Source organism: Panthera tigris, chromosome X (assembly GCF_018350195.1).
Source record: "Panthera tigris isolate Pti1 chromosome X, P.tigris_Pti1_mat1.1, whole genome shotgun sequence".
Lineage (NCBI taxonomy): Eukaryota > Metazoa > Chordata > Mammalia > Carnivora > Felidae > Panthera > Panthera tigris.
In genome coordinates, this window is record NC_056677.1 from 90,669,132 (window position 1) to 90,684,772 (window position 15,641).

The following is a 15,641-nucleotide window of genomic DNA, read 5'->3' on the forward strand; positions in this document are numbered from 1 at the left end:
TACTTGAATTTCCATATTTTTTCCCCATATCTCTGTCCTCTGGCTGGAGATAGGGAGCAGAGAGAGAGGGTAGAAAGAAAAAAGAAGCCATAAAAATGACATTTGAACACGAAAGGTTTTGAATCTAAAATTTCTCCTGGGTAACCCACAAAACCAGTAATCCATAATATGGTTAATTGAATGTTGTCTGAAATTCAGGCCAAGGAAATATCTATTTGAACCAGAATGTTCTAAATTGGCCACCCTGGGCATTTCTGAGGTTGACTGGTTTCAATTGGGCAAACCATGCTGACTTTCCCATTATTAGGAGGGTGAGTATTATTATTATTATTGTTATTATTGTTATTATTATTATTATTATTATTATTTTTGAGTGTGAGATGTACCCTGATCAAAGTCACATTCTCAGATCTGTTTATATGCCTATTAGGGAATCTACTTGATGCCATTTTACATTTCCGCAGCGACTTCCTCCTGGAATCTATTTCAGGATAAACTAATTTCATTACAGTTCCCAACTTGATCTCTCCAGTGGTGATATCTTTAAAGGCTTTTGACATATTAACTGGGGATGTGCTCATTTACAATTGTGTCACTATGAAAAACCTGCTACTTGAGGACAATGATTTTGAGTGGCTAATATGACAGAATATATCAGGGACATGGAAAAAGAGCTACAGACTAGAATGTGTAAACCAAGGCATTGGTTTGAGGTTACTGAGAACTAAATAAAATTAATTCAGCAGAAAGCAGTGATTTGTGTGTTTGTTTTTACTAACAAAGTGCTGGGTAGGAAATGATTAAAAACATTTTTAAAGATAAAGATTTGTGACATGATTGATCTGCAATAGTGTTCTCATTGGAAGAAGACCAAGCTTCTATGCTTCATAATGTAAACGTGTAAATTAAACAAGTTCTAGCTGCTTGGTACTCAGCTATGGTTGACATGGAAATAGTTCATAACACTTTTATGGATAGCTTCAGCATTTTCCCCTTCGTCCGTCCATTCTAACAGTAAGCCTTAGCTTGACTTGAGCATAATGAATTTCTTCTTCAGTAAGTCCTATTTGATCCAACAAAGCCAGTTGAGCACAATCTACCTAGATACCTACTGGTTACATTATTCGACTGGTAAAGGAGATAAATCAGTTTGACCACAAGTTTTGTTTGAATTGGATTTTGGAAATTTGTAAATTATGGGGATGTAATGTTTTTGTCAAACTCTCAGCTACTTCTGCAAATGAAATTGTAATTTCTGGAGTGGAATACTGTGAAAGTTGTGTTGGAATCGATTGTCTTTCACCTTTGTAACTGTTTTCATGAACCTAATTGTACAACTTATGGATGACAAAACTATAGCCCAAATAAATACATGTTAACATTTTGCCTTTAGCCAATAAGAAGAAAGAGAAAGAACGCCCAGAGATCTCTCTTCCTTCAGACTTTGAACATACGATTCATGTGGGGTTTGACGCAGTCACCGGGGAGTTCACTGTAAGTAAGCTCCTTATTTTGTTTTGCAAGCCATGAAAAGTTCCTTTGTGAAAATAGGTTTCAAGAAAGCATTTCCATGTCACAGACATGGACACAGACAGAGACAATCACAGGTGGAACTAGAGAGTGGCAAGAGTACTGGTAAAATTATTTTGTCCATTATAAAAATGACTGATCGCAGTTAGTCTGTTGAGTCTGCGCTTTATTGTTTGAAGTGAATCAGAGAATCATGGATTCAACTTGACCAGCGAAGACAGCCTATCTGAATAATTTGGGCTTTACATTGGAATCTGGATTACCCAGATCAGCGAACCAAGCTAACCAAAAATCTCTGTAAAATCGACCTGTTCTCCGCTTTGATTCCAAGAACATAGCTTATCTTTAGACTTATTAACGGGTGTATTTTATAGACATTCAAAACAGCAAACCCCATGTTTCGGGAAGAATATTTATGGATATAAAACATGTGCTATAGTGGTCATGTGCTTTATAGATATACAGTCCACAATTAATATCAGTAAGAATTCACCAGAAAGACCATAGCTGTAGATTCAGCCTTTCTTTGGATATATTTTTTTAAGATCTGGCATATTTGTCTTTAGATGGATGAAGGAAAAGATGTGGCTAGAAATATGTCCCCAGGAGGATCAACTACCTTTTTCCATCCTAGTAAGGATCTCAATAAAAATGTACATTCTGAGATAACGAGTAATTTTGAATGCCTTCAGAAAAAAAAAATCTTTGATGGTATCATCACCACTGATTCTTGGGTTCTTAAACCAGAGATAATTTTAGATATTAAATAATTGAAGTTTCTGTTTTTAAAACTTGATGGTTAGTGAGTAGACTGTCATATGAATAAGTGAACAAAAAAGAGAGGGGGACACATTAACTTGCTTTGGAGAAGCAAACCAAGGTCTCTGAATTGACAGCCAAATTACTTTTTATTTTTTTCTGGAAGTAAGCAATACGAGAATAAAATCGAAACTGAGTCAACATCTTGGCCTTGTAAAGTGATGTGAGCTGATTATTTCTATGCTCTCAGTAGCAAGCAGAAGAGAACAGAAAGAGGTACTGTCATTGATAAAGTCGAGATACCGGTAGGATTTAACCAATTTCGTTACTGGAGTCAGAGACATTATTCAAATGGCTTTGAGTTTGAGTCTGGCTGCTGTTCTTTACTGTATTTGAGGATATTCTCTTAGCTGCACTTCGGAAATATAACCTTACTGACTCCACTGCAACTACCACCATCACCACTAATAATAATAATAATAATAATAATAATTTTTATAAGCTGACTTTTTGACATTCAAAACAGTAGAAGCACTTAAACTATAAATTTTGTCTAATAACTCTTCCCTGTTTTTATTTTAAGAACATTATGTTTCTAGCTCGGACCTTTTTTTGTTTTCTATGTTGCTTTTCTTCTGTTTAAACTGCTCTTAGGTTTTATTGCAGTCATGCCATGTTTTTCTTTTCTCTTCCTTTCTGTGGTCTGATGTGAAAGCTTTCTCCTCTGCTGTTCTCATGTGACATTCTGGTTCCTTTCCAATTTTTTTTTAATTTCTTCTGCTCTTTCCAACTTGCTTGACATCTTAAGATACGATCTATCTTTAGCTCCTTCTTTGTTCTTTTGGGGTTCTGAATGGAAATGAAGGAAAGTGAGTCACCATCATCTTGCTGACCACATCTTCACTTCGCTGTCAGTTAGAACCCAAAGAACCAACCAGAGAGGGTGGGGTGGGTGGGTTATGTGATGGGCAGGCTTTCCAGTTGTGAACAACCTGTTCGATGCAATTGAACCAAACCAAAACATCTGCCCCTTGGTCCCCCAAGCCCAATTTAAAATAAAGCATCTGTTTGGATGCAGTCAGTTGTTAGAAGTCCTTTGAAATATACAGATAAGACACTGGCTAAATTTGGGTATCTGATGCACTGTTGGCCTCTTGATGATCTTTCAAAACTGCTTGTCCGCCCGTCATATTTAAAGACACCAAATTCTTCCCTTTTTTACTATCTTCACCGATGGTTTACATTTCCTAACTTGAAAAACTACCATAATGATCAAGAGCTTTTAAAATCATTTTGTTGGTAGCATTTAAAATTGGGTCCTATCTGCCCTGGTACCACTCACTTATTGTGTGTGTGTGTGTGTGTGTGTGTGTGTGTGCGCGCGCACGTGTGTGCGTGCAGAGGGGGGAGGGGCATATTACTGAATTTGATCACTGCGGTGGCTTAGGTTGGATTTTGAGCCATCTGTTGAACTGTGTCGTTCAATTGTCTTACAAGGGCCTGTCATTGTCCTACGGCTAGCTGGCCAATGTAATCTTGTGTACCTGGGTACACACTTGGACCCTGAGATTAAAATTAGGTTGGGAGGTGAGATTTGGGGTACCGAACTATTACAAGTCCTTACCCTTTATATTGCCATTTTTGTCCCAAATACTTTAGAACTCCCCCTTCCAGACCTCTCGACCTGTGACGGTCGCTTCAAGTCAATCAGAGGGAAAAATGGTATGAGTGATATAAATGATCATTTCTTATGATAAGATAAATGCTTGGCCTGTCGTATCATGCTGCCATTCTCCTGGGCTACACGGGACAATCCCCAGCTTGTCGTACATCTGGTCGTTATTGTACACGTGGTGAGGCATTGATATGTGCTCCTGCTTCTGATGCTCATACGTCTAGGCCTCCATTAGCTGTCTTAACTTTTGGGATTTGTACGTCAATTTGGAGTAATGAGATGGCTTTCTGATTATGTGCCTCTGTGGCAGACATTCAAATTTAAGGGTCAGGTTTCATTGATGAACTACTAGTTTATCTCAACTTACAAAAGACAAAAGAAATTGTGTCAGCAGTGTAGCCATGTGGTAAGTACAGTTGTCTGAAGGATCTTCTGCAATTGGCAGCATGTTTTCCTGCTGTCTAGTGATCTCCAGACATTTGTTTATCACAAAAGTTTAGAAGTGCCATGAGAATGTATAATAACTGCAAATATTCTAATAATTACGGTAATGACCATGCCAGTGATGTCTGCTCTAGTGGTTATGTGCAACGCATACCTGGTTTCGTAACACTTAATAACTCCTTTGGCCATTATAGTATTAACCAAATGCTATTAATTGCACTTAGAATCAGAACTGGGATCATGCATGGGCTCCTGAGTTCAAATATTTGGCTTAAGGCTTTAGCATCAAATTGCGTGATTAATGCATGTAAAAGTGTCGTTTTCACTGTGCTTGGAGTAACCCCAAATGCCAGGAATCAAAGACCCATGTCCCGAATCGAACCAGTTGGGTCAAAGCATGTTTCTGTAGCACTGGAGACAATAGCTTTATTTGGACAAAGCTGTTATCTTTTCTCTGGTCTTCTTATGTGGGGAGTGAGACTTCAGAGCTGTAGCATTAACATGGCAATTACTCATATATGGTTTGAAATGAAATGGTTTCCCTGCCCCTGGTCTAAAGGAACTCAAAGGCCGAGTCTGGCTGTGTGGGAAATCCTTAATCTAGTTTTCGTGACACCGGCCACGACTTTAACTACAAAGTACAGAAGAGTCACATCGATGGGAATGAAGTTGAATCTAGCGTCCCCACGTAGCCACCCTTTCAGTCGTAGCCACACAGACACTTCCCATGCGAAGCTGAAAATGGTGAACCAGAATTGGGAACTGAAATTTGTAAGTTCATCACATGGCCCCTGGCTACCTGTGATCACCCGGTTGTAAATACAACTTACAAATTATTGTCAAAGCTTTTCACGATGCCATCCTTCTTCCCTCCCCCACCCCCGAAGTCATGTTTTCGCCTTTTGGTAATCTCTCCAGTCATTTAATGGTAATTCTTATTATTGCATATTTATGGAGGACGCATCTGGCCAAAAGTGGAATTACGCATCCACTCCGTAGAACATTGTCGTTTTCTCTGTTTTCTTAAATCTGTCCTGCCCCTGATTTAGTTAATGCCTCTCTATTTTCATAACCGCCCCACTTTAGAAGGGATTACCCCCCTCCCCCATCCAGACCCATTGGTTTCATCTCCTCCCACCTTCTCAGTTGTCCCGCATTCTGTTTTAACTTTCTTTTCTTTCTTTATTTACGTCCATTACAGCCAGATCTCTATGGCTCACAGATGTGCCCAGGGAAGCTCCCAGAGGTGCGTCACAGGCCCAAAAGAAGCTTGCATCAAAGTGCTTCTTTGAGATGTCATAGCACTGCAGCAGCAGGTTCATGTGTGTGCAGTAGAGTTGTTGCTTGGCTTATATCACTTTTTTGTTGTCATTCCCAAACTCTGGAGGCCCACGTCACACATTGTTTTGCCGAGACTTCGTAGGACAAAGCCGCACAAATTGGGTCTAGATGCACTTCAGGAATGATGTGTCTGTCTCTCGCTCCAAGTCGCTCTTGGAGGGCGGACGATTATGAAATGGGGACATCCGGAGGCTGAATGTGTAGGAAAGAATGCTAAAATCCTCAAGGCACAACTAACCTTTCCATGTAATTGGTGCAATTGTCCTTGGTTAGATTTCCAAATACCCCTTCCTCTGTGCTCTAAATGCTTTAGACGATTGCAAATTCTCACAGGGCTTTGCCATGGTTGTCACAGTCCCCAGGTTCTGTGTGGCCAATGAACAAAGTGGGGAGGAGGGGACGGAGGGAGGAGAGGAGAAAGCTGCAGGGAGAACGCCCAAAGCAGCGTTAATGTTACCGTTTTGCATCTCCGTGGTTATCGCTCCTCTGCTATTCTATTTTTGTCTCCTCTCAGTCCCCCTCTGTATTAAAGCCCTTGACACCCCCTCCCCCAAATTACATTTTGTAATCACAGAGTATAAACTGAACCAAGGGTGAGGCTTTTCTTTTATTCGGAAAGATAACTCCGATTCCAACGTGCCCAGAAAGAGCTTATGTTATTCCAGTCATACAAAATCCATTGATCTGCACTATACTATACGGTGCCCAAATTTAGAGAAGTCTTGCTATGTCTGCCCTGAGTCGCCAGAAAAAATAAGCTAAGCCGTAAACATCATTTCATGGATGAGCAGAATTAATATGGAGGTGATTTTCATGCGCTTTTTTTTTCTATCACAGTCATACTCCCACCCACCCTTTTTAAGTTGGATCCTAGTTTTACCTATGTGTTTTAATTAGAGAAGAGAATGATTGCATTGTTAAGTTACTAACTTTAAATCGAGAGTGTAACTTCAGTTTCCCAAGTGTAATCCTACAGGTAGCATGGGCTTCTTGGTGAAGAACTTTACTGGAAAATGAAAAGGCAGCTTACTGAATGTTCTGAGCTGCCATTCTTTCCCTTTGGTTGTCCACAGGGAATTCCTGAGCAGTGGGCACGGTTACTCCAAACCTCCAACATAACAAAGCTGGAACAGAAGAAGAATCCACAAGCCGTCCTAGACGTTCTCAAATTCTACGATTCCAAAGAAACCGTCAACAACCAGAAATATATGAGCTTTACATCCGGAGGTAAGAGTACATCGGAGGTATCAAAGAGAGAGGTGATTCTGATCTCAGAGCCTCAGGATTAGAACAGAATGCCTGGAGGGCGTCCGAAGTCAGTTCTGGTTCATTCTTCAAATGACTTTAACATAAGCAAATCGAAATATGGCTTGGGAGTTGAAGTTGATGTTAGGAGATTTTCTTGGGTGTTCGTAGAACTCAAGTAGGGATGTTGTTCAGTGAAGAAGACACTTAGTCACTTAGGATCAGGCCCTGTGATGTGCTCGTGAAATAAGAGGTGTATGGACCAGACCGTGGTCTCTCGAAGTTTATTTTATCTTTTAGATTCATTGAATTGTACCATGATGATACAGCACACATTTCATGGTTGCCAGGTTATTTTGATCCAACCTCAAAATGAGACCTAAAAAGGGAAATCATGTCTGTCTATTTATATGAAATCGAAATGACCGTATTTCTGCCAAATCTTGACTTCATTTGCTAGCATGTAGACCCAGCCATTGTTTGAAGCTTTGATGTTCGAGTTTGTACTATACGCAACTGAAAAACATATACCAAACAATATTTTGGCGTTTTGAGGAAGATGATCTGGGTTGCCTCCCTAGAACAACTTACTGTGTAAGTTGTATAACGTCTAAAAAAAAAAAGAGAGAGAGAGAATCCTATCATCAGTGCCCCAGCTGTAAAGCATCCCTACCTCTCAGCATTGATTTAAATATAGGACAGGCTTGAAATATCTTCAAGAATGGTGCAAAGACACACCTGGAAGGGGAGGAGCATCTCATTTGGTCATAACAAATGTCAAAGCCCAAACTTAAGGCATATAGCAATTCACCTGCTCGATGGGGCGATTTTAATGGAGAAGATTGCTTAACTGCCGTTCTCCAGTGGAGAAAACCAAAAAAAGAAAAAAAGCAATCAAGGAGAGCTTTTCATGGTATTTAGTCTTCCACATAGAGTAAAATATCTAAGAGATCCTAGTGACACATCAAGCAATGCTTAATGTGAGGAAATCTAGAACTGTCCTCCAGGTTCACTGTAGAACTACAGGCGACCAAGACCAAAAATGCATCATTCCAGTATGTGTCTGAGCTGAGTGAAACTCACCAGACATTTTTGGGATGCTCTAGTGTGGCAACTAAGGAATAGGGTAGGAGGAGGTGGGGAGAAGAGAAATCGAAGGGAAGGAAGGGAGGGCGGAAGCGAGGAAGGAGAAGGAGAGAGGAGGATAAGGAAGAAGGAGGTGGGGGAGAAATTCTGGATATAGATGTCTAGGTTCATACCAATCAGGAGTAGGTGATCTCAATATTCTTCCATATGGATGAGATTCGCTGGAGGCCTTCATTAGGGTCTATAAAATGGTGTAGTAAGGATGCAGGGGTGTGAGCTATTTTAAGAAAAGTGAGGGGCGCCTGGGTGGCTCAGTCACTTAAGCGTCTGACTCGTGGTTTCAGCTCAGGTCATGATCTCACAGTTTGTGGGATCGAGCCCCACGTCAGGCTCTGTGCTGACAGCGTGGAGCCTACTTGGGATCCTCTCTCTCCCTCTCTCTCTGCCCCTCCCTTGCTCTCTCTCTCTCTCTCTCTCAAATAAATTTGATTGATTGATTGATTGATTGATTGATTTTAGAGAGAGAGAGGGTGAGTTAGCAGGGGAAGGGCAGAGAAAGAGAGGGAGAGGATGTGAAGCAGGTACTACGCTGACAGCAGAGAACCTGATGTGGGGCCCAAACTCAGAGCCATCAGATCATGACCTGAACAGAAGTCAGATGCTTAACCGACTGAGCCACCCAGGCGTCCCATCAAAATAAATAAATAAACTTTAAAAACAGAAAAGAAAAATCATGTCATTGTCATAGCATGTATTTAATACCGAATTGGAGAATCTCCTTCTGGTCAAAGGTTAAACCTGCATAAGTTATTATTTTTTTTTTATTAACTGTGGTTTCTAAATGAGGCAGTCTTTATGAAATAAAGGTGACATCTTTATCTTTACTTTTCAGATAAAAGTGCACACGGATACATAGCAGCCCATCCTTCGGTAAGTGAAAAATTGAAAATGGTTTAGAGTCCTCAGTGTTTCTGGCACTCCAACAGACTACTGTTGCACAGATTCAGCTTAGACATAGAATATTTTAAAAAACAGTTTTTTAGGGGTGCCTGGGTGGCTCAGTCGGTTAAGCGGCCGACTTCGGCTCAGGTCACGATCTCGCGGTCCGTGGGTTCGAGCCCCGCGTCGGGCTGTGTGCTGACAGCTTGGAGCCTGGAGCCTGTTTCGGATTCTGTGTCTCCCTCTCTCTGACCCTCCCCCGTTCATGCTCTGTCTCTCTCTGTCTCAAAAATAGATAAACGTTAAAAAAAATTTAAAAAACAGTTTTTTAGAGGTATCATTTCGATATATAAAGTAAAAGGTATCATTTCAATGTATAAAATATATAATTATATATATAAATATAAAATATAGGATTTGTATATAAAATGTACAGAACATAAAATATATAACCCATTTTTAAGTATACAGTTTGACGACTCCAGGTAAATTTACATACGAGCGCTACCCTCACCACAGTCCAGTTTTAAAATACTTTCATCACCTCTTAAGATCCCTTAGGCCTGCTTACTGTTATTCCCCATCCCACCCCCACTGTAGCCCCAGGCAGTCACTAATCTGGTATTACAGATTTGTCTTTGTGGACATTTCGTGTAAATGAAATAATACAGCGTATGACCTTTCGGGATTGGCTTTCTTCACTCAGCATAATGCTCTTAGGATTCATCCAAGTTGTGTGTTATCAGTAGTTTGTTCCTTGTTATTGCTAAGCAGTATTCCATGGTATGGGTGTACCGCTGTTTAACAGTCTACCCTTTGGAGGATCTCTGGCCTGTTTACAGTTTTTGGCTATTCTAAATAAAGCTACTGTGAACATAGATGTTTAACCTTTAGGTAGTTAAATATGTTTCTCTTACATATAGAATCTTGCAAGTAATCATAATGATAGGGACTTCTCTTTACTGAACACTTAACAATGTGCCAGGCGCTGGGATAATAACATTTTTTCTTCATTTATTTTGAGAGTGAGAAAGAGCGTGAGCAGGGGAGGGGCAGAGAGACAGGGAGAGAGAGAGATCCCAAGCAGGCTCTGCACTGTCAGTGCAGAGCCCCGAATGAAGCATGAACGCATGAACCGTGAGATCGTGACCTGAGTCGAGATCAAGAGTTGGACGCTTAACCGGCTGAGCCACCCAGGCACCCCTGGGATCACACCATTTGACATTCACTTACCCTTTCTTGCAACCAAATTAGGTAAATTGTACCATTGTCTCCGTTTTACAGATGAAGTTCAGAGAGGTGAAGTAACTCATCTCAGGTCATACCCCTATACCTTTTAGTGTCACCTGTTCCAACAAACTGAGGTGCAGTGGCGAAGGTGACTTTGCCCAAAGTCACATAGACAGTTTTATCAGAGAAGTGACTAGAACATAAGTAACCTAGTTCAGAGTTCTTGGAAGTGATATGGTATCTGCAACCGTACCCATACGCATTAGACAGAACATTATCTTAGACAAAGCTTCCCTTTGTGTGATTTTATTTTGATATTTGATAGAAATTATTTCCTGCTTTGTTTGCTTCCTTAGGAGTGAAATAATTAGCAGTGGTCCAGTTTCCTGTTGGTTCGAAGAGTCATGGGTAATGAACCTTTTATAGAGGACAGATAGATGCTGGCCTCCTTGATATCACCCTGAGCAACACGTATGACAGCAGGAGGTCATTAGTGGTGAAGAGTAAAGGCTATGTAATAGCATGGCAGCTCCTCAAAAATTAGAAATAGAATTACCAGGGGTTCCCGGGTGGCTCAGTCGGTTAAGTGTCCAACTTCGGCTCAGATCATGATCTTGTGGTTCGTGAGTTCTAGCCCTGCGTCGGGCTCTGTGCTGACAGCTCAGAGCCTGGACCCTGCTTCAGAATCTGTGTCTCCCTCTCTCTGCCCCTCCCTCCCTCCCTCCCTCCTTCTGTCTCTCTCTCTCTCAAGAATAAATAAAATATTAAAAAGTACAGAATTACCATAGGATCCAGCAATCCCACTTCTGGACTTATGCCCGAAAGAATTGAAAGCAAGTTTTCAAATGGATTTTTATACACCCATGTTCACAGCAGCATTATTCACAATATATAAAAGGTAGAAGCCACTCTCGTGTCCATCAGCAGATGATGGATAAATAAATGTGGTATATCCACGCCATGGTATATTATTCAGCCTTAAAAAGGAAGGACATTGTGACACGTGCTACCACGTGGATGAACCTTGAGGACATTGTGCCAATTGAAATAATCCAGTCATGAAAAGACAAATCCTGTATGTTTCTCCTTATATGAGGTATAGAGTACTCCATAGAAAGGGTTAAATTTTTGCAAGATGGAAAGGGTTCTGGAGATCGGTTGCACGACAGTGTGAATATACTTAATGCTACTGAACTGTACATTTGAACAATGGCTACGATGGTAACTTTTATGTTATGCGTATTTTACCACAGTGAAAGAAAAAGAATGAAGGCTCTGAACCTAGGTGTTTTTAGTCTTACTCCTCCACTTACAAGCTGCGCAACTTTGGGAAAGCGGCTTAGCTTTGCTGAGCCCATCTTTCCTCAGCTTTGACTGGGTATAATAACGTTACCGACCTCCTAAAACCATGTTACATACCATCAAATATGTCCATTTGCTATGAGAACTCAGAGAAAAGAGTTTGCTCTTCGCTGGGGAGGAGAAAGGGAGCAGGCCCTAGTCTCTAAGAGCTTAAGCTCAGTGCCTGGTACAAAATAGGTACTTGGTACATATTAGTTGAACACTGAGTTGGAAAATGCTTCATATAAAAGGTGGCATTTGAGCTAGATCTTGAAGGTCAGGTGGGATTTGGATCTGTGAAGATAGCGTGGGGCATTCTAAGCAAAAGAAAAAACATGGGAAAGGGCACAGTAGTCGGGAGGGCACGGGAACAAAAAGGTGTGGGTTTGAATGAAGACTGAGATATAAGAAAGGGAATCATAGGAATTAAGCTTTGAATGTTAAGTTGGAGCCAGATAATAGTGACCTTTACATACTAGTCTAAGAAATCTGACATTTTCTAGTAGACATTGGAAAGCCCTTGGAGTTTTTTGGACCAGGAGAATTAGGCAATTAAGAGTTATTTGACAGCAAATGTCCAAAATGAATTAAAGGCAGAAGATGAGGCTGGAGGAAGGGAGACCACTTGGGGGAGCAGCACAAGCATCCAGGCCTTAGGTGGTAATAAGGGCCTGAGATAGTAGCAGTAGGAATGGAGAGGAAGTTCAAATTCCGGACATGTTTAGGTTATTGACTGGATGTTGGAAAATAGGTTAAGGTCAAAGATTCATAGCAGGCTTAAAATGATATGAGGATGGCCAAAAAGACAAGGACACCCTTGTTCGGGAGTTGCAAGTTTTGTGAGAAGATGCTGAGTTTCCTGTTGGATAGTTCTGAGTTTGAAGGGCCAGAAGGACTTCCAGGTGGAGACATTTGATTAAACTACTTAACTAAGGTTGTGTTTCTATTGATTGAATGAACTGGATTAGACCCTTGAGTTCAGATTGGATCCCTTCAGTGGGACTCAGCTACTTAGGAATGGGGAGTAGAGAGGACCCTGTGCTCTCCTTATGGTTCTAGGAGGAGATTGCACTCGACACTGCTTATGTTTTTTTTTTGTTTTTCTTTGCATTAGGAACCCTCCCAAGTAGACCTAGCTATCCTATAGGATCTGACTTAATGGGGTTGGACTATCCCCTTATAAACGCAGCCTAAATTGATCACCAGTTTTGGCCTCCTTTACTAGCCTGGGTGGGAATTAAAATCGAAGCAGTGCTGTAGTCACTAAATATTTTTAACTAATGACTATATAATTAATATTGAATTCAGCAATACCTCCCATGGTCCTGTGACATCTGCTTTACTGCTCACTTGTGGTAGCTTCTTTGATATTAGTATATTAAACACTAAATATTATTCAGGGACCTACTCTTCAATTTAAGGCTACTTTAAAATGTTATATGTTTATTGTACTATTGAGAGTGAAGTAATGCATTTAGAATCCCGTACCGGTGTTCTGAGCGGAAGGTAACAACAGTAATATGAATAGGTCACGATTTGTGTCCAGAGAAGCTGGGTGTGTAGTTGGCACAGATTGAGCTTTTGATTTGAAGTCCTGGTTTATTTTGTTCACCTAGATTAGTGGTTCTTTCACTTCAGTGTGTATCAGAATTGCCCGGGGAGTTCGCAAGTCGATCGTGAATGGAACCCTCAAATCTCCCTCTTAAACAAGCAGGAAAAGTGACCAAAGACCACATTTTGCATTATCTAAAGGCTCTAAGGTCCTTACTTCTAATTCCTTTGACCTTTAACAATTAAGCTCAAAGAAAGAAGAGTTTCCTAAGGTAGCTTCTCTAGCTAGTGTATTCTTCAGAGCAGGGTTTATAACTTATAGGCCATATGGATGGGCTTCAGAAGATCTATGAACCCTTGATATTATATGGAAAAGCACATATCTACCTGTAATCATTTGGAGAGATTGGCCAAACACTTCAGAATTCTAAAAGACTCCAGGACCCAGCTCAGGTAAAGAATTACCTCCCCTGCTGCACTGTGTGGCAAAAGAAGTGTATCACAAAAAATTTTTTAAGCTTATCTATTTGAAGGGGGGAGGGGGAGAGAGACGGAGACAGAATCCCAAGCAGGCTCTGTGCTGTCAGCACGGAGCCTGACATGGGGCTCGAACCCATGAACCTGAGATCGTGACCTGAGCTGAGCTCAAGCGTCAGACGCTTAACCAACTAAGCCACCCAGGTGCCCCACAAAATTTTAATAAGACAAAAATATTCTTTACTTGCTGTTCATCTATATTTTTTTGGCTTCTTTAAAACTTATTTTTAAGTTTTTATTTAAATTCCAGTTAGTTATCAGTGTAATTACTGTTAGTTTCAGGCATGCAATAGGGTGATTCAACACTCCCGTACAATACCTGATGCTCATCACAGCAAGTGCACTCCTGAATCCCCATGGCCTATTTCACCCGTCCCTCTACCCTCCTCACCTCTGGTCATCATCTGAAGAGAAACCGGAGTATCTATATATTTTTTTCAAGTTTAGACAGTCATAGTAATTTTCAGCCTAGAAGGAAGAGCATAGCGACATTATACCTGTGACTCCCAAAAAAGACCACCTGAGAAACCTGTTAATCAAGCGAAGCTGTTTATTAAACTTTAGCCGCAAGTAAGAGCCCTCCCTTTATAGAGCTTTAGCAGTGTCTTAGACAGGGGCTGTCAGGGGAGAACATTTGTAGGGTTTTAGAGCATGGCTATGTGATTTTAAAGCAGGTCTTATAAGGTTAGGATTGTGCGGTGTTTATGGTTAAATAGCTTTAGATTGGTGAAGCGAGAGTCTTGAAGAGAGTCTTGGTGAGCAAGGTGTTATTATGACTAAGTAAAATACTTCAGTCTTATCTTTCAAGAACAACCATTTCTTGAAGATGTTTTTGCTTGCTCTCAGTATTGTTTAACGTTAAGAACAGGAAAATATGCTGTCTCGATGCTGGTTTACCACAGGAAAAGAAAAATAACACTGCCCCGCCCCAGTGTTAATTACACAGGCTGGACAAGGGACCAGTGCCTGGTCCTGGTATTATTTAGCACAGGGGCAGGAAATTATGTTGATTTCAGTTCTCCCTACCAATGCCTGGTGTTCTAGGTGTGTTCTGGGTAGCTAATGTTCCCTGGCCCATCCATCATGCAAAAGACAATGTCCCCTGAAGGACGCACATTCTTCTCAACCAACCAACCAGCCAATATGACAGCCTAGTGTTTGGTACCAGGTAAACAGAAATACGGGTCTTCCTCCTCCCTTACAAACTTTCAAGAAGATGAAAGACTTTAGGTTTTCCAAATAGTCCCTTAGTCCATCCTTGGAGATGGAGAGTGTCCCGATATTAAACGGGAATAGTGAGGATGGTAATGAATGTTGAGAAACTGATATTTTGCAGGTGCGTCTTGTTTACTGAAATAGCGATGGTTGAGATGTGCAAGCCTACATCTTGGTTAGTAGGGCTGCTTGGTCTTTGTACCAGTCTGAGAAGCCCAGACCTAGGCCCATTATATTTGCCACAGGGATTATTTTTAGGTGCTCACAGGTTGTATATACACTCTCTTATGGAGGCCGCATGATGCATCGTATCAAATATATTAAAGGGCTCCCATATCCCATTTAATTTTTTTGCCATACACTTTTTCAAGTGATTTTTTAAAATAGTGCTTTTGACCATTAGTTGATTGCAGGTAGCATTAGAGTTATGGTTAGGCGTAATTTATTGGAAATCATCATAAATACTGAAGAACTGTTGCTAAATAAGACACTCTAACCTACAATTTGTTTTTTAATGTAATGCAATTCCTGTAAAATATATACTAAATTTAAGTAACTAAGTTGACATGTAGTTACACTTCATAGACACGTAATGAGACATTAATGACTTTAGATTTTAGAGGTTTTTGTAGCATTTTGGAGCCAATGATTTATTTCTGACTTCTCATATTTTCCTAGGCCCTCATAAAGGTTACTATCCCTAGGCATGGTTCATATTGCCCGGCAGATAAAATAACTTTGTTTGCCA

The 15,641-nt window shown here is 40.7% G+C and overlaps 1 protein-coding gene across 14 annotated transcripts in view; it reads left to right on the plus strand.

Moving 5' to 3' along the window:
- PAK3 (p21 (RAC1) activated kinase 3) overlaps positions 1-15,641 on the plus strand; it is a 137,738-nt gene that overhangs the window by 47,582 nt on the left and 74,515 nt on the right. For all 14 annotated transcript variants that reach the window (XM_042974188.1, XM_042974191.1, XM_042974192.1 and 11 more), the window contains 3 exons: positions 1,394-1,494; positions 6,823-6,976; positions 8,973-9,010. In XM_042974188.1, the coding sequence (XP_042830122.1) occupies positions 1,394-1,494; positions 6,823-6,976; positions 8,973-9,010 (293 nt within the window). The remainder of the gene's footprint in view (positions 1-1,393; positions 1,495-6,822; positions 6,977-8,972; positions 9,011-15,641) is intronic.